Source organism: Pogona vitticeps, chromosome 5 (genome assembly GCF_051106095.1).
Source record: "Pogona vitticeps strain Pit_001003342236 chromosome 5, PviZW2.1, whole genome shotgun sequence".
NCBI classification, from domain to species: Eukaryota; Metazoa; Chordata; class Lepidosauria; order Squamata; family Agamidae; genus Pogona; species Pogona vitticeps.
Window position 1 is genome coordinate 165,471,881 of NC_135787.1, and position 19,119 is coordinate 165,490,999.

At 42.7% G+C, this 19,119-nt stretch overlaps 1 protein-coding gene across 3 annotated transcripts; it reads right to left on the bottom strand.

Moving 5' to 3' along the window:
* Positions 1–555: 555 nt before the first annotated feature.
* On the bottom strand, positions 556–12,847 carry GALR3 (galanin receptor 3). Of its 3 annotated transcripts, none has more exons than XM_020787601.3 (3): positions 12,419–12,847; positions 6,798–7,169; positions 556–3,260 (listed from the first exon to the last, which is right to left on the bottom strand). In XM_020787601.3, the coding sequence occupies exons 2-3, from the start codon at positions 7,145–7,147 to the stop codon at positions 2,399–2,401; spliced, it is 1,212 nt and encodes a 403-aa protein (XP_020643260.3). In that variant the 5' UTR covers positions 7,148–7,169; positions 12,419–12,847; the 3' UTR covers positions 556–2,398. The 3 variants fall into 3 exon arrangements, with proteins under 3 accessions (XP_020643260.3, XP_020643258.3, XP_072856196.2); XM_020787599.3 differs by lacking the exon at positions 12,419–12,847 and adding an exon at positions 11,917–12,046; XM_073000095.2 differs by lacking the exon at positions 12,419–12,847 and adding an exon at positions 9,783–9,915.
* Between the last annotated feature and the right edge of the window lie 6,272 nt (positions 12,848–19,119).

Here is a 19,119-nt window from a genome sequence, read left to right on the forward strand (position 1 = left end):
ATCCTCTTCTGTCATTGGATAGGCTGGCCAGGGCTGATGGGGAACCTTCAATGCAACAGCATCTTGAGGGCCACAGGTCCCCTACCCTTCTTTCTTATGCTAAATTAAGCATGTATGGAGTTCCTTCTTTGAATTAGAATGTTCACTCAACTCAAAAATAATTTACTTTTGGTTAATATCTGCCAGCTAATTAGCATCAAGCTGATTCTGACTTGCCGTTTCCAGAGTTTTCTAGGTAGAAAGTACTTGAAAGTGGTTTACCATTCTTTTCTTCTGGGGGGTGCTCTGGAACTGTTCAGCTTGCCGAAGGCTACACAGGCTGCTTCTTCTCCCAGAAGGCACCGTGGGGAATTGAACCTCCACAGCCAGTCTCTGGCTCCACAGCCACATACCTAACCCATCAAGCTAGCCAGCTGGCTTAAGATGGCTGCAAATTGCCTGAGATAGCAGTTGCAAATGATCAGCAGCAATTTAGCAATGTGGAAGTCCTGTGGTGAGACCAAGCTCTAGCTTTCTCCATCATTGGGATGGTTGAAAGAGACGGTGCAGACAATGTTGCTGAAATCTATATATTTTATTTTTAAAAAATAGCTAAGCTGATTGGGACAACAGAGGGGCAAAAATCTCCCTATGATATGGCAGCAACAATGTGGAAATCATCAAAATAGAAACAGCTGCATTGCCTGAGGTACTGTGATCTCCTGCTACACAGCACATCAACACTGAAGTGGGAAGATGCATTTTCTTTCCCATAGCTCAGGATGCTACCACTCCCCTACAGCCCCACATATGGTGATTAAATGTTCAGGTTCATTGCTGGCAGATAGTTGTGAACTTGAGCCCTCTAGCACTGAGTAATAGGGTAAACCCCATGTAAACAGAGCAACACATTGCCATACTTCAACAGCCCACTCTGGTATTCAGCAGATATCAAACATGTACAGCACTCTCGTCCCTTGCGTCGGTCCAAATGGCAGTGTCCTCCCTTCTCTGAGACATTTAAAAGTGTTTGAAATAGCATAAAAAGCCCCTTTAAAAACTCCAGCTCATGCTTTGATACAATAAACATGTAGTTTAATGAGGGAGGGGAACAATCCAAACACCCACTCTAATTTACTGAAGTATGGGTTAAATGGAAGGGTTAACCTAAGGACGCAAGCTTGAGACAGTACATGTATCATTACAAGAGTGAACGCCGGAGGATGGAATAGAGACAGGAATCCTCAGAACTGTTGATATGTACACCCGGACACACGCTTTGTTTCTGCACTAGTCCTATGCCACAGCCTTTTGGAAATTTCATGTATTGGTTCACTGCTGCAAGAACAGGATATAACTGGAACAATTACACTGAAGCTTCTGCTGGCAAAGGTTGACTTTCTCACTGATGAATTTTGAGTCATTTGGGAATACTGTATTGAGGAAATACCCTTTTCCCACCAACTGACCCCTAAGGTCAGCAGGGCCTGCTAAAAATATTTTGCTGCCTAGTGTAAAGGACATGGGGCTCTCCTTCCCTATTGTGCATGCAGCAGCTGACAGGGTGGAATCCTGCACCAGACCTCAGACAATAAACTAATTTAGATAGCAGAGGACAGGCATGGCTTATGCTTTACTGCTATCCAACTGAGGGGGATAGATGGAAAGCTCATGAAGTAGATTCCAGGGGCTACTACAGTTTTCTTCTATCATCTACCTCCTGTTACATTTGCCTCACAGCCCGTTCAGGCTGGCTGCTTTGAGTATGGGGTGGATCGGGCTACAAAGCATGTGCTGAGGTTAGGGGAAGGGGCGATGTGGCATTCAGCAGGCTCCTCCTGTCTGACCCCTGTTGAACACCAGAGTAGTGGCATGCTTACTGAATGGGTGGGGTATAAATCTAAATAAATAAATAAATAAACTGCCCATGTCCTCTTGTAGTCCAATCAGCTGTCAATTAAGCATTTCCCATGATCAGGAGGGTCAGGGGAAATGATTTAAAAAAACACATTATTCCTCTTTCCCTGTTGGTGTCATTTTTTTCTCTCCCTTTCCTGCTTCCCTTCCCTCATTCTCACCTCATTACAGCCACAATAGCAGTTGGAAGTTATAGCTGCTGAAGGCTGCTATCTCCCAGCTAAACAGCAAGTATGCCAAAAAGAATGTATGCCCTGCCGCTGGGCAGGAAAGGAGTGTAGCAGCTCTTAAAGAGGAAGGATGGCTTGTTCTAACTAGAAACATATGCTGTCATGGTCTCTCTTTTTCAAATCTAAACTGTGCCACTATCAAATCTTTATGCTAGTGTGGATATCCTTTCACACCAATGTTAGGGCTGGCCCTGTGAATGTGACTGTCATGCTGAGAGATGCTGACTCTTTGTTTATATATCCTGTTATGGTTATTTAAAAGGTTAGATCCCTCAGCGTGGTGTCATAGCCAGCACATTATTATCAGTTGTTCCACAATCTTCTTCATCCATCAGCCCCTTCTGTTCAGAGATGGCAGTGTCTTTTAACTGATGAGGCCAGGCCTCAGGAAGGACCCCTTCAGCTTCTCTCAGCAGTAGGCCTTGGTAGCATTGGATGTTTTCTTCATGAAGCTGGGTTACCTCAGTGTTCCCTCCATAGAAACCTGCTGTGTGGTTGGCTAAACCATTGGTGATGTTGGCTATGTGGACCTTGTTGCCACCTCGCTTCTTTCTATTCTTGTCCTGGACCAGGACACAGGTGAAGACTTGCTTGAACCTCTTACGGAAGTGCTTGGAGATGAGAGCATAAACAATTGGGTTCAGGCAGGAATTGGCATATGAGAGGCAATGAGAAGCCAAGCGGCAGGCGTAGGTGGCCCGATTGAAGGGGAAATAGCCAAACCAGAAGCACAAGATCACTAGGTGATGGGGCAGCCAGCAGAGGCAGAAGAGGACAGCCACTGCAATAATCATCTTGGTGACCCTGCGTTTGGCCTTACGGGACTCTGAGATCCTCTCAATGGGATCTACAGCAGTCCAGAGGAATTTAATAGTCCTCGCATAAGCCAGGCTGACCACAAAGACAGGGAGGATGTAGCCAAATACAAAGGTGAGGATGTCCAAGATCTTACGCCGTTGGTCCTCCCAAATAGGGACACAAATGGGCTCTTCCTGGTAGTGCACTATTTGATAGTAGCTGAGATATGGTCCTGCGAACAGCAGTGACAAGGTCCAAATCATGAAAAGGGCAAGAGCTGCATTCCGAGAGGTACGGAGATCCCGTGATTTCAGTGGATATCGAATAGCCAGATACCTGAAGCAATGGGGTTCAAAGAGAATACATTTAACACAAGACATCATGGTTCAAACCAGATATACACAGCAGCTAAAATCCAGAAGTATAAATTTGTGTTGATTAAGGCTGATGTTGTCATCAGTCACAGCTGTTTTTCAGGAATTACAAGTTTCCCATTCTATTGTCCCCCCACCCCAGGTTCCAAGGTTCCCTTGGGATGCCTTTCACCCTGGGGGTTGAGGGATCCGGGGAGTCTTTAATTTCCAAAAACTGCTGTCAGCAAGAGTGTTTTACAAGTGGAAGCATTTTAAGAAATTGAAGACTCCAACTCCAAAAGACTTCTCCAGGATGAAAGACATCCCAAAGGAGTCCTGGAGCCTTGGAGGTGGTGGTCAGAAGTCTCATAAACATTTAACTCATAAAAAATATCTGTGGTGCAACTTTATGCTACTGGATTTCAGCAAACATGTATTTAGAAGGGGTGCTCCCTCAAGAAGTGAAAAAATCTGTTACCAAATGTGTTTTTCCTTAAATGCATTTAGCATACTTTTTTGTAACTGGAAAAACACATACAGCTTGTCTACACAGACTCATTAGAGCAGATTGGAGGAGGCTAAACAGGATCACTAGAGGTGGAATTATTATTATTATTATGGCATTTAATGCAGTCCTTGCATCCAAATGGTATACACATCCCAACCAACCTTACTTCATCTGGCTCCTTCTACTATCAGTTTCCCACAGTAATATAAAGAAAAGACAGTGACTTCACAATATTGGTAAATTAAACACTTCCTCTTCTCCATGGAGGGACAGAAGAATTTTTTTAAAAAATTACACTGTATTAAGGCAGCCTTGATGTGCTGTGTCACTTATCTAAAAAACCTAAAAATTGAAAATATCCTCCTGGAAGTGAAAGGATGAGGCAGCAAGGGGGATTCCCCCCCCCCCGCCTTTTCTTTTACTAGTCTTAAAGGTCAGGTCGAGAACCTGCCTGCAGCCAAATTCACTGCCAGCTTATACTTGATCCAAAAAAAAACAAAAACAGAGCGATCCTACCTCTGCCAAAAAATAGACGCCCCTGACGTGTGTAGGTAGGAACGCTCCAGGAACAGGCTGGTTCACTTCAGTGATTACTTGATGTGTTTGTTGGGAAAAGGAGTGAAATAGCCTGTCCTTGCAGTGAACCAAACAGCAAGACTAATGCCCATCTGTCTGCACCCGCATTTAATTTGGACATTCACCTGTTGAGGCACATATCCCTGAGGAAATCCTGTTATAGGAGGAGAAAGAGTGGATTGCATTCACCTTAAATCTAGTTTGACCAATGTCTGTTAATCCTCTCAATCACTGCCAGTATTCTTCTCTCCCTTCCCTGTGGTTTTACATACAGTACACACATTCTAGGTGCTTCACAGTATTCTCCAGAGATGTTTGGATTCAACAGCCACAAATTCAACAGGACTCCCAGCTTCATGAGGGATTTAACAAACAAGTTCTGCTATTTGAAACATCACTTACAGAATTCCCACAGGATGGAAAACAGAACTTGCTGTTTTTTGATATAAAGAGAAGGCAGAATCAATTCAAAGAAACTGATATGCCTGATAACTGTCAAATATCGAACCTGGATTGAATGCGCTTTCTGACAGGAATTTATTAAGGCTCTTTCTGTGAGAAAACAGAAAGGCCTGCTAAGTGGGACATGGCTACTAAGGGAGCAAGGAAAACATGAAAAACAATGAAGTGATAAAATTGGAGAAAGTGTGAATAAGGAATCCTTTCTGTGGGAAAAGGATGGGGTTTAATAGTGAAGCAAATGAAATGAGACTGGGAGAGTTCTGAAATAATGGCATATGGACAGATTACTTAATGTTTTTTGTGTGTGGTGTGCTATCCAATCCAAAAACACTTATAGCAAACCTAATAGGGCTTTTAAGGTAAGTGACATATTTTATGGAATGTATTGTCAGCTTCATGTCTCCCAGTCTGATTCATTACCATGCAGGGATTTGAACCCATGTCTCTTGAGTATTGTGCTATTATGAGTTATTAAAATCATGCTAATGAGGAAATTTCCTCCAAACAGTAAAGTACAGCACAATATCAATCTAACTGCACTAGATTTTTTTTCTGCTTAATGTGTTCAGTTTTTACTTGCAGAAGAGTTTTAATGCTTTATTTAAAATAATATCCTTTCTGTAGTCTGATAGCATGCAGTTTTTTCTGCTGTCTCAAAAATTTACTACCTCATTCTGTTATCTGTGTAGCCCAGGCAAGCTCAGCTGCAAATTTAGCCCAGGCCACAAACAGTATAGCTAGCTGGAGAACTCAGTAAGTTGGGCACTTGGCTACAAAACCAGAGGGTGGGACTTCAATTCCCCACTGTGTCTCTTGGGAAGAAGAGCTGGCCTGTGTACCTGAAGGCAAACTGCATAATTCTAGAGCACCTGCAGAAGAAGGGAACAGTAAACCACTTTTGTGTTTAGATAATGCTTAGAAAATCCTTGGAACTGATGTGATGACATGTTAGTATTATTATTATATATAGATTAATTTCTGAAAATGAAAGCCACTCTAGTTTGAAAATGAAAGCCACTATGGTAAAATGGGAAATGTATTTTTTAAATACATTTTAAGAAATGTCACATATGTTAAACATATGAATAGTCAAAGCATCATCTGGTCCCATCCCCCATTTTTCCAAGGGAGAAATAGCAACTAGACAACTTGGAAACATGACCTTTTAGCCTACAGTTCTCGGCATTGTCCCTTTATCCTGAGGGCAGTCATCCCAAAAGGTAACTCTCCCAACCCACCATTTTTGTGCTCTGGATGTAGTTTTGATGGGACCCTCATCTTCAGAGAGTGAGCCATATTATTACAAAATGTGGTAAGCCAAGGCCAACATCCCACTGACCCTGGGGATTCTGCTGAATGGAGCCCTGTCCCTAAGTCATGCCCTTATGGTGCAAAAAGACCATAAGAATAACCATGCTAGATCAAAGCCCATCTCGTCTAACCTTCTGTTCACACAGTGGCCAGTCTGTTGGCTTTGGGTAGCCAGCTAGTGGAACATGACTGCAACTACACATTTCAATACAGAGGCATGCTGTCTTTGATACTGCAGGTGATATATACCTATCCTGACTGTAGCCAATTGGTGGCCTTATCCTCCAAAGCTTTTGATGCCAAAGTATACCCTTTGTACAGCTTTACCCTGAGCCAGTTGCTGGGTCTTTCTGTCCTGGTATTGTCCACTCTGACTGGTAGTGAGGTTTTCAGGAATTCAGGAATGAATCTTCCCCGGAGAGCCCCAAATCCCTTGGTGGGTTCCTCTCCAAGTATTAACTAGGCCTGACCTTGATTAGCACCTAAAATCAGATATGATAATGGGCGTGATTGTGGTATGGAGGTAGCACAGAGGGTGAAATGGCCCTCCAGCACTGTTGGTTCCAAGCAGGTCCATCCATCTGCCAGCCTTTTTCCCACCTGGCAAGGAACAACAGGTGAGTCTACTGAGAATTGAAGGTAGGAGGGAACATTCATATTTACCTGTCCACAGAAACGGTGGCCAGGGTAAAACTGCTGGCATACATGGTGAGGTAGATGAGGAAATGCACGGCTTTGCAGGCAAAGGCCCCGAAAAGCCATCCATCCAAGGTGTAGATGGTGGCCTGGAAAGGGACGCAGAAGATGATGAAGCAGAGGTCTGCCACAGCCAGGTTGAGGATGAAGAGGTTGGTGGTATTATATTTCACCTGACCATTGCGTAACAGCACAGCAAGCACCAGGCCATTCCCAATCGTACCCACAAGAAAGATGAGAGAGAAGACCACCGGCACAATAACGGCTGCAGTTCGTGTTTCTACACTGTCCATGGATGAATTCCAGCTGTCCGGCATCTCCCCATTGAAGAGAAAGTACCTGACAAAACAGGAAAAGATGGCAGTGGTGATTGGCTGATGCCCTTCCTTAAAGCCCCACATGGGCTTCCTGTTCATCCCAGGGTCCTGCATAAGTTCCTGGTCTTCCTCTTCAAACCATGTTGGACAGAGCATGGACAGAGTTCCTACTCCAGTCCTCTGAAGATGCCGGCCACAGAGTATGGCGAAACGTCAGGAAGAACAACCTTCAGAACATGGTCAAAGAACCCAAAAAACCCACAACAACCATCAGATCCTGGCCGTGAAAGCCTTCGAGAATACATTGAATTGATTCATTTATTTATATCCCACCTTATTTATTTATATCCTATCTTTCCACCCTCAAATTTGTGCGATGCTACAACTCTTCCATCCTTAAAATATTAAATTCCAACTTTTCCACCAATGCTTTAGCACAAGCCCTATTCCCATGGCTTGCTGTTAACCCAACCCTAGCACCTGCAAAGTATACCTGCATCCCTTTTTATTCCTGCCACCACATTCCTTCACTACTTCTCTTGAATTTTAGATTGTACACTTCTCGGGGCACGGACCTCTTTCTTTGAATACTGTAAACAGCCAGACACTCTGAGATTGTGCTACATGAACAATAAAATACTATCAAAATATATGCCAGGATTTCAAACGTGACGCAATACACACTGGCCACAATTCTAACATTCTGAAGTGGAGGGCAGAGAAATGACTTTCAATCCTTCTTTAGAAAACAGAATCAATATCACTCATTCCCACTAGTACGAAGCACCAGCATATACTGTATGATTTCAGCCAGGATTGGTTATAATCTGTGCAACATGGTGCAGAAGTGCCTGAAAAAGAATATGATCTGAGTTTGACACAACTACTAGCAATGGGAAGCTCATTGAAAAACAGAAAGAATTCATCATAATGACAGAAATTTTACTATTAACAGCTGTTGTGTTAACAAGATCCCAAACTGATATCAACATCAAAGGGCAATTCCCAGGTAGTTATGCTTGCTTCTGTAACACATTCACTATTTATATGGCCTATCTATTGATGGTGCTATGTAAATAAGGGAACATCTTATCTGGGGATTTTATTTATTTAACATTGATATCCTTCCTTCTGTCAAAGCTGCCCAGAGTGCCATTTGCGGGAGCAAGATGGGAGCACATATCAAATTAACAAGATTTTGAGGCAGTTTTGGAAAAAATAACATATTGTATTTAAATTGTTGTAAGCTGCCCAGAGACCTTTAGGTAGTGTGGGCGGCATATAAGTTAAATAAATAAATAAATAAATAAATAAATAAATAAATAAATAAATAAATAAATAAATAAATAAATAAATAAATAAATAAATAAATAAAGACAGACAGACAGACAGACAGACAGACAGACAGACAGACAGACAGACAGACAGACAAAAGTTCAACTGAGATGAACACATAGATTCTATCCATAAAGAAATGACTCAGAATTGGTATGTTGATTGCTCCTGCTGGGATTTGGGCTGCTAGAATTTAAAAGAGTCTTTTTTTTCACACTTTGAAAGAACTGCTATGAAAAATAAAAATGTCTGGAAGTTTCTGGAAATGGACTAATTTAACAGAGTTTGTATGTTTGAGAGACAATAGACAGAGATATTGTGTGTATGTGTACAAACACACACACACACACTTTTAAAAATCTTTGGGTAAATAAAGAAATGTTTATCTAACATCTTCAGGACAGCAAAGTTGATACCCCATATACCTCTGTGGGGAGGGCATTCCATGGCTAGGTGCTGCAATAAGGACTGGAGTACATGATGAGTCTGATTATAAAAGGGGGACATAGAAAGCTGTCTGATCCTGAGTCAAACCAGTGACTCAGTGTTGTTGTCCTCCAGCAGTTATTGTCAATAGTGAGGTAGGGGTAAATTTGGAAGTGCAGTGGTTAATCACAGCCACCCCCCACATTAATGAGAGCCCAATAAGTCAATACTAATGGTTAGGCCTTTTATGAAGCTAATGACTCTTAACTTCCCACTCATGCCCAAACAACCTTTAAATACTTTGTTTTCAACAGAAAACATTTGCAGCAATATCCTGTTCCTGGGGTGGACACCTTTCTTTTCCAGCTGTTTTGAGGATTGCAGCTATGCTGAAAGGGAAGAGGGAAGCCTGTTTGTTTTTTCTGATCTGGTTGCAATTAAGAGGCTTTAGGAGGAGACTGAGGGAGAAACTGAGCAAATGAAGCTTTTCCTAACCACGGGCAAAAGTTGTGGGAAAGACATCATCAGCTCAAAAAGTCTGTGTTTCACTGCCATTAAAGGCAAAGATGCAGATATGGGGTGCAGATGGCAATGTTCCCCCTCCAAAGCGGAGTGCAACTTTGACCAACATGAAGCGCAGATGCAACAATTCTTTGCATTGCATGGTCTTCAGGATTTGATATCCTGTCTACTGTTTCCAGAGCACAGGGATGGCTAACGACACTTAGTGATGCCCTATGAAATGTGCTTTAGTCTTTGCCTGGTGGCCTTCGGGTGCCCTTTCGGAGGTATGCAACATTTGTTAGGTGTCAGCATCATTAAACAACACAATTTATTCCTGACATCAGGAGATATAAGGCTCTTTTCTCCCTACCTGATGCAAGTGGTTTAGATTACATTGGCATGAAATTGGATTAACCCCAGGTCACTATGGGTGTCTGGATTCAAGACCTCGTTCCTCACAAGCTTCAACTTTGGCTTTGGTCCCTGCTGGAGAATGTCTCTGCCAGGCACTGCTCTACTTCATTACATTCCAAAAGCTATTAAACCTTTTTCTTGTTCTGGTGAATAAGAATCTCCTTCCTTTCCTTGTTTGATAGGATGCAACTGCTGACCAGACTGATGACAAGAGAAGAGTTAAAGGGAGTTCTGATGGAAAGAGAAAGAGTTTGCATGTATAATTTTCTGATTAATTTTATTATTATTATTACTATTTATTTTATTTATATCCCGCCTATCTGGTCAAGCGAGGACCACTCTAGGCGGCTAACAGTCTTAAAATAATACAGTAAAAATGTAAATAAACAGTTCTAAATCATAACAACACTAAATTACGATGCACAAACACAAAATATAGAACAGTAAGGGGGAAAGAAAGAGGTCATGATTAATGCTGCAAAAGACTAGCTGAGTCTCTATAACAATTATGTTTCCCCCAGAGTTTAAAAAAGATACTCTTGCAGATGCTAGAACCATTGTTTTGGCCTACATTTCCCAGCAGCATTCATTGAGGGAGCTGGGATCCAAAAACAAAACAAACTTTTTTTCTGACCTGCATTCTGATTCCCTCTCCCACATCCTGTACTTTTAGGATGTGACAAAAAATGGAATATTTTGAGTTTTTCCTGCATCTGGGGAAACTGCACCTGATAGATTTCTGTCTATTACAGAAATATTAAGGGTTGTTTAATATTGCATCTGACCACATTGCTGAAGCTAGAGTTAGAGACATTTTAAAGAGATATGCAATATTTGAAGGAGGTCTTGGATCCCCAGGGTCTGCATCAAAATGAACACACTTCAAGCTTTACAGGACCTGGCTTAACGTTAAAGTAATCTGTAAAATCAAAATGGAGAGAAGGAACCATCTTTTTCACTACTGGAAAGGTTGCTCAGTGATGGAGATCTGTGCCTTGTCAACTCTTATACATACTTCTCTTGAGATATTCCTCTCTACTGTTTACTTCAGAAGTGCTTTTCAGAAACACAGAAGAAACTAGATTTCTCCAGAAGATTTCTATTTATTTAAAAATATTTCACCTTCGATTTGCAAAAACATGTGTAGCAGATAACCTCTATAAGCGGAATATTACTATAAAGAACAGTAGTATAAAGAGACAGTCAAGTAACAGTTGAACATATATTATTCCAAAATTTCCAGAACCCATTTTAGAGTAATATTTTATTTGGCTCACCAATAAGGCACAAGAAATGCATGCAAGCTTTCAAGATCCCCAGACCTCTGCACCAGGTGGTACAAAAAAGCAGGGAGTGGGGTGGGGGAGGCAAAACACAATCGCAATGGTATCTGTATAATGTCCCAATATGAAAATGCTTCAACATCAAGTTAATGTTCACTGCCCTCCCTTTTTGCAACATGTCTAACAAAGAGATGTCCTGAAAGCATACACATATTTTTGCGCTCTCATGATTGGTCTAACAGAGGTATATCCTCTACATATATATATGTTTTGTAGCCTCCTTTTCATCTCCACAAAATAAGATCTAAGTTGGATAACGATAACACCAAAAGGAATAAGGCCAATTAAAACATAAGATAAATTAAAAGCAAATTAAGCAAATCAATAAAAGGTGAAAACCACATGCCCCACCATCCTAGTCTGCAGCAACCACTTAATTGCCAAAATTTTATTTATGCGTTTAATTAATATAACAGTACACTGTCGTGTAATTGGGATTTTTCCTTACGGTTAATATGACTATGCTTAGTTTCTGCAATATTCAGTGTATATCGCTAAAACAACCCCTTGTGGATTCCCCTAGGCCACTGAAGCTTGTCCCAACCAACTGGTCTTGCATGGTTTTGTCTTCAGAAGATGCTCAGGCTCTTTCCCTGTGGTGGGAGGTGGAAAGTAGTTTTATTATTATTATCATTATTTATTTATTTTCTACTGTAATCCCCAGGATCCCCCGTCCAAAGGGACGGGAACGGCCGTTAAAAAACAAACAAACACACACCCCATTCACACCCAACTCTTTTTCCATACCTCTTCGTGGGAATGTGCCGTGTTATCCATATTTCCCCCTCCCCTTCACCTGCCGCCTTCTACCCCAGAGCTTGGGAACGCCTTGCTTTCTGGACTACAACTCCCAGAATCCCCTCGCCGGCACGTCCCAAACCCAAATGGGGGGGGGGGGAATAGGTGCGCCTTTTGTTGTCCCCACGGAGCCCCACGCCGCCCCATCCTGGGAAGCAGCGCGTATTTCTTTTCCTCACAGCGCCTCAAACGGGGTGGGGGGCCATTGCGCGCGCCCCCCCCCGAAGCCTCCTCGCAACGACTGCAGTACTTGTGCCAGGAAAGAGGGGAGAGACCTGCACCAATGCCCTCCGCTGTGCAGTTACAAAAAGTAAGCCGCAGCTTTGCCGGCGGAACAGGGCAACTCTCGGAAGCGCCAACGTCCCGCTCCCTCCCGGAAACCTCCCTCTGGGAGGCGCCGCCAGAGCCACCGACCCGAGAAGCCCTTTCCCTCTTTTTAATTTTTTTTTACCTTCTCTTCTAGCCTTCCTCCTTGAAAGGCAGCCGCACTCACTCGTGAGGGAGGGAAAAGGTGTCGCGGGGGCGCCTCCAGGCTTCCTTTAGGTCTTCACCGTCCCGCAGCAACGAGAGCTGGGCGACATGGGGAAGTCCTTGCCTGTCCCACTTCTTTCCAGGGCCAAAGGAAGAGGGCTTGAGGGAAACTTTGTAAGCTGCAGTGTAACGCAGAGCTTTTCGGCGCTTCTGCCTCTCGTGCTGCAGCTACTGTACTTCGCTGGGCATCTCTCCATCCCTCGACATCTGCTCCTCTCTCTCTCTCTCTCTCTCTCTCCCTCCCCTCCTCCTTTGATGTCTCTTTCCAGATCTGTGCTCCCACTCCCTTGCTCTTGCAGTGCCAACCTCAGTGATGTTTTCGTTCCTTCCCTCTCTCTCTCTCTCTCTCTCTCTCTTTGAGGTTGGTGGTTAACCCTCCTTTGGCCAGATCCGATTTACCAATATCATATATCTATCCTATCCATTTGATCAGTGTTGCAAACCTCTTTTCCTGGCACTGCCATTCCTGTTCTACAGGGAATCTATAGACGGAGAGAACAGAGACATATATATTTCTTGTCTGCTGACCTCCACCTATAGGAGCAGAACATTTTGCTACTTAATTTTAAACAGCAAGATCGGCTTGCTAGCTGTACAGCAGAACAATGTAACTAGAGAACTGTCTTGACAGCCGGGGGGGGGGGGAACAGCATACCCCCCCTTCTAGAATATAGAGACTTGGGATCCCAGCATGTATTGAGAACATTTAGTTTGTTATTTGTATAATACATACACCACATTTCTTCCAGCAGAGCTCAAGGCTGCCTACATAGAGCTTCTCCTCTCCACGTAATCCTCACACCAGCCCTGTGCAAGTAGATCAGGCTTAGAGAGCAACTGATCCCAAGTCACCGAATGAGTTTTATATCAGAGTAGAGATCTGAACCTGGATCTCCTGATGCCAGTCTGCCGTTCCTTAGTTAACAACTGCATGTAACCAATGAACGTGTAGAATGTGAAACTGACATTTCATATACCGTACATTTCCTTTTATTTCATTTTGCCTGATATGCTTGCACAGACTATTACAGCTACCTCTTCCAAAACTACATTTCTTAGTAGTTCTTAGTGCATGCTGAAATATACATCCTCCCTATGGCCATGAAGGGAACCAGCTCACAGTAATCTTGGGATGGTCACAAGCAGAATTTTCAAGGGTTTCTTCCACAGCCAGTGTGTGTTTGCTTGTCATGGGATTGTGTGTTTCATTCCAATGATCCATTCCTGCTAAATTAAAAATAGCAGGCCTGAGGAATGTCTGGCCCTCCAAATGTTGCTGAACTACATTTCTCATGATGTCTACACAGTATAGTTAATGGTGATGGATCATAGAATGTATAATCCAACATCTGAAGGACTGAATGTTGCCTGTCCTTGAATCAGAGCTAGATGCAGAAAGCTATTTTAGAATCCCTGCTAACATGCTGTGGAGGTTTCTTAATACATGGAGGATTCAAGGTGTTTTCTGTGGTGTCAAGTCAGAAGCGACTTATATTGACTTTAATAGGGCTTTCAAGTTAAGTGAGATATTTAATGAGTAGTTTTACCAGTTCCACACCCCTAGTGAGTTTCCATGGCTAAGTGGGGATTTAAACCCTTTTCTCCAGAGTCCTAGTCTGTCCCTGTATCCACTACATCACACTAGGAATACAGTGGTAGAGCACTGTAATTTACAGGCAGAAAATCTCAGGTTTTGTGCTTGGTGTCAAGGGATCTAATTCAAGGGTGGGCAATATTTGCTGTTGATATATGCCATCAAAAATTTTCCGAGTTATGGAGACCCTATAAATTAGTGACCTCCAAAAGTGTTTATCATTTTGTGCAACTCCAAGGCCATGGCTTCCGTTTAGTGTGTCAAATCTTTTCCTGCTGATCTTTTTTTTCCTGCTACCTTCCCAATTTTTATTGTCTTTTCCAGTGAATATTGTCCTCTCATGATAGGTCAAAAGTTACAATAGCCTCAATTTAGCATGTGACCACACAGAAATTTATCCTGCGTACATGCAAACTTCTCTATATTGCATCCTGGCATTTAAATCACTATGCAGTTCACATACAAATGTTTAATTTTCCTGGGAAGGTGCACTACACAGCCCCCCTTCTCCATCACCCTCCTCTGAAATTATGACCCTCTTACCTATCCTTTTCACTGGGATTCAAAGCCCTTCTTTTTAATGTTTAGCAAGTGAAAACAGCACTGAACTAATAAGACACAGTAAGCATTTGAATTAGTGATGTATCAATTTAGTGCTATAGTATTTATTTATTTATTTATTGGATTTATACACTGCACCATCTGGCAACAGGCCACTCTGGGCAGCTAATTTTAGCCTTGTAGTGCTGAACTGGGAGGGCGGGAAGAGGGATTAAAATGCAATTCACAAAATTATATTGCAGTTGTACTCCTTATCAGTGCAAGCAGAAGGCAGGCAAAAGGAGAAGGCTACCTTCCCACACTACTTCTGTTATTAAAGTTATAGAAACCCTTTTGCAAAACCACAGGTTTTCCATCAGCCAGTGGAGGACTCAAAAGGATGGTCTACCCCAGTGTATTGTATTGCCTCCTATTTTGTTTAACATCTTTCTACACCAATGACCAACTACTTCCTCAAGGCACCAAAAGTTTTATTTGTGCTGATGATGTGCCGCTTGCTATTGGGTCTGGCAGCTTTCACATAGTAGAATATCTTCCAACAGATGCAATAGAAACACTTGCCACATATAAATCAACTTAAACTCAGCTCTGTGAAGGTTCAGATATATGCCTTCTGGCTAAGAAACAAGCAGATATTTCAGAAACTTAATGTTAGAAGGGCACCCAAACACTCCCAAGGTGTTATTTGGATTACATACTGACCAATAAGACATGCTATCAAAATGCAAAGCAAAATGTCTCTGCAAGGAGCAATTTTCTTCAAAAGCTATTAACAGCGAGTTGGGGGACACAACTATAAACATTAAGAACAACAGTCTTGGCCCTATTCGACACTGCAGGCAAATATATCAGCCCAGTGTCAGATACTTCAGCCCATGCAAAACAGGTAGATGTAACAATGCTCACTGAAAGCTGCAGAATCATTTCTGGATGCCTGAAGCAGCCCTCAATGTTAAAAATCAACCATGGGGTTGACAAAACCAAAGAATCAATTTTTAATTTTGTTGAAAATTAGGTTTTAGCCAGGTACGGAGTTTTATCTATTTGAGTATGAATTGTTGGGTATGCATTGTATTTTTATGTGTTGTAAGTTAGACATGGGGGCTTCATATTTGTATACAAATATGGAGCTTGCCGGCACAGGTGGCTAGCCTGATTACCACCTACCTCCAGAACCTGCTGGACCACTTACCACACAGCACGCAGCACACATGGCCGTCATCATCTCCTGCACCCTAATCGCAGGAGTAACCTGGCTGCTACAACCCCACCTTGCTGCTCACCCAGCCACTCCAAGGCTGAGCAGGGAGACTTATTCTCCAGTTCCTTTGCTGGAGTGGCTGGGTGAGCAGGGAGGCAGGAGCCGGACTATTGCTGCAATTGGGGTGCAGGAGATGATGTCCATGTGTGCCACATGCTGTGCAGTAAGTGGTCCGGCGGGTTCTGTGGATGGGTGGTAATCAGGCTAGCCATCTGTGCCAGATGGCTAGTTGTAATGTTCTGTAAACCATCCAGGAAATGTGTACACTATGGGGTAGTATAGAGAGATAGAGAGATAGATAGATACTCACCCGCCTGCCCGCCCGCCCGCCCGCCTGCCTGCATACAAAAAGACATAGCAGCTAATAATGAAAGACCCAAAGCATGTCATCCTTCCCAGATTAAAATGAAAGACAAATTGTTTTCAGAACATTTGTGAACATTATTCACAACATGATTTCAGAACATTATAGTCCTGGGAATGTCAGGACTATAATGTGGAAAGAAATAACTGCTTCTTAAACCAGATGGAATTCCAGGAAAGTCTCACCTCCACTCACACAGAGAACTAGATTACTTGGATGTTACTTAATAGGCTACAATTGGCAGAACCAAATTGGATTTTCACAGCAACCCAGTTGTTTGCAAGTGCAGGAACAGGCAGCTTCACACCTATGTCAATGTACTCTGTGCCCCTCAACATGTACCACGGAAGACTTGATGTTAGCCGCCCCAAATGTTCTTGATGATGCCCATTATTGGGCAAAAAATAGTTGATATATTTATTGCTTGGTGGTGCTTCAGACATGAACAAAGAAGTAGCAATAAATATTTTCCTCCAGTCACCCAGGTATTCCAGGCATTAACAGAAAACTGTTACCTGCCTGCTACAGCTTCTTGTTGACAGTACACTGAATGCATAGTCAGGTTTATTTTGCTTAATATGTGAAGTTGCACACATCCTTTTGCTACTCAGGGGATCAAGAATCATACATTGTAGTAGTTGCATAAATGACTGTGTTGATTATTTGCTAACTTGTGACTGCTTGAATTTTCTTGGATGGCAGCTCCAATCAGTCCTAGTCTGAATAGCTAATAGGAGGGGATCGTGAAAATTGCAGCCCAACATCTGGAGGCCCACACATTGGCTGTTTCGCCAGTTATGATGCTGTTATCTGATAGTATCCAGAGGGTTTGAAAAGAACGAAAGAAGCCTTTTCATAAATAGGATTTTTAAAGTGGATGCTGGAGGAATTTCCAGAAAAGTTCCAGGTTAGTCTGTGGCAACAAAAATGACAGGGTCTTATGGCACTTTCAAGATAAACAAGTTTCATACGACATACAATTTCATGCCCTGCAGTCCACCCCATCAGATTCCTACTCCATCAGATGGATCTCCAGAGATGGGCTGCAATCCAGAGATGCTTATGTCAAATCAATTTTGTTCATCTTGAAGGAGCTGCCTCAAGACTGTTGTTTTGACCTTCAACAAGGCCTCTGAAAGACATCTCGATTACAATTGTGAGATGTCCAACATGGATGAAGGAGGGCAACAAGGATGATCAGGGGAATGGAAACCAAGTCCTATGAGGGAAGACTGAAAAGACTGGACAAGTTTAGCCTTGAGAAAAGAAGACTGGGGAGAGATAAGATAGCATTTTTCAAATACTTGAAAAGTAGTCATTCAGAGGACAGGCAGGATCTGTTCTTGATCATCCCAGAGTGCAGGACACATAATAATGGGCTGAAGCTACAGGAAGCCAGATTTATGCTGAATATCATGAAAAACATGATATGTGAAGGCAAGAGGGGAAGGGGACGACAGAGGACGAGATGGATGGACAGTGTCATTGAAGCTACCAACATGAATTTGACCCAACTCTGGAGGCAGTGGAAGACAGGAGGGCCTGGGGTGCTCTGGTCCATGGGGTCACTAAGAGTCGGACGCAACTAAACAACAACAACAATCATGAAAAACATTGTAACTGTTAGAACAGTATGACAATGGAACCAATTACCCCAGGAGATGGTGAGCACTCCAATGCTGGAGGCATTCAAGAGAAAACTGGACAACCATATTTCAGATCTTTGACCTGAATTCCTATATTGAGCAGGCGTTGGACTTGATGGCCTTATATGCTCCTTCCAACTCAATTATTCTATGAGTTTATGACCATTACATCTGATTTACATCTGAGCTATCCCCAAGGTGTTGCTGTTGTAATGTGCCATCAAGCCAGAACTGACTTCTAGTGACCTAAATGGGACTTTCAAGGTAAATGAGGAATTTAAGGAGAGGTTTTTCCAGTTCCATTCCCCCAACGAGCTTCCATGGCTCTGCAGGGATTCAAACCCAGGCCTCCTGAGTCTTAGTCCATCTCTCTAGTCTCTGCACTGCACTGGGTATCCATGTGCAGAAGCCACCTAGATTAGCCCTTGAACCTTACTTCAGTACTAATAATAGCATTCAGGTCCTCCATCACACCTGAGGGCAGCTGGCTAGCTTAGAGAGTGCATAGTGAAATACGTACATGGTACACACATGAGAGAAGAAAATCTATGGGGTCTGCAACTTGTCCTGCCCGGCCACAGCTTCGTTGTGCCCTAACAGAATTCCAGCTCCATAGCACACTGATACTTTTGTCATCAGTTGTGAGTTATCTGTGTTGCTCATATATGCAGTTATAGTTACATTATGTAGCAGACAGAAACAAAATGAACCAGAGACTCTTACTGAAATTGCTTTGTTGCCATGGAAGCAGGTGCATCTAAAGGTATGTGGCCTTGTCAATGTGCAAAGTTAAGTAAATAATTCCTATGCCTTATTTCCCAAGCCATAGTTCTGATAAGGTGATGTATCACTTACTGTAGACGGGTGTACAAAAACACAAGCAGCCGTATGTGTTGGTCCGTCAGAACAAAACAATGCCCGAAGTTCATTGGGGATGTGAACACATTTCACCAGTATTTTGCTTGCTGCTTGAAGCTTTGAGACAGGCTGTTGAAGATTCTCCACCTGTCCCAAAGTCCTTTCCCCCACATTGTGGTTTTCACAATTTGTGCAAAATATTTCTAGTTATTTTCCCTTTTCTGAAGCTGGGCACACACAAGCACAACAAAGCAGGCTGATGGCTCAAAAAGTTGCAAACAACAGAAACCAATATTTTTGTTTTTCAAAAATCCATGCAGTTGTAAGACCGCAGTTA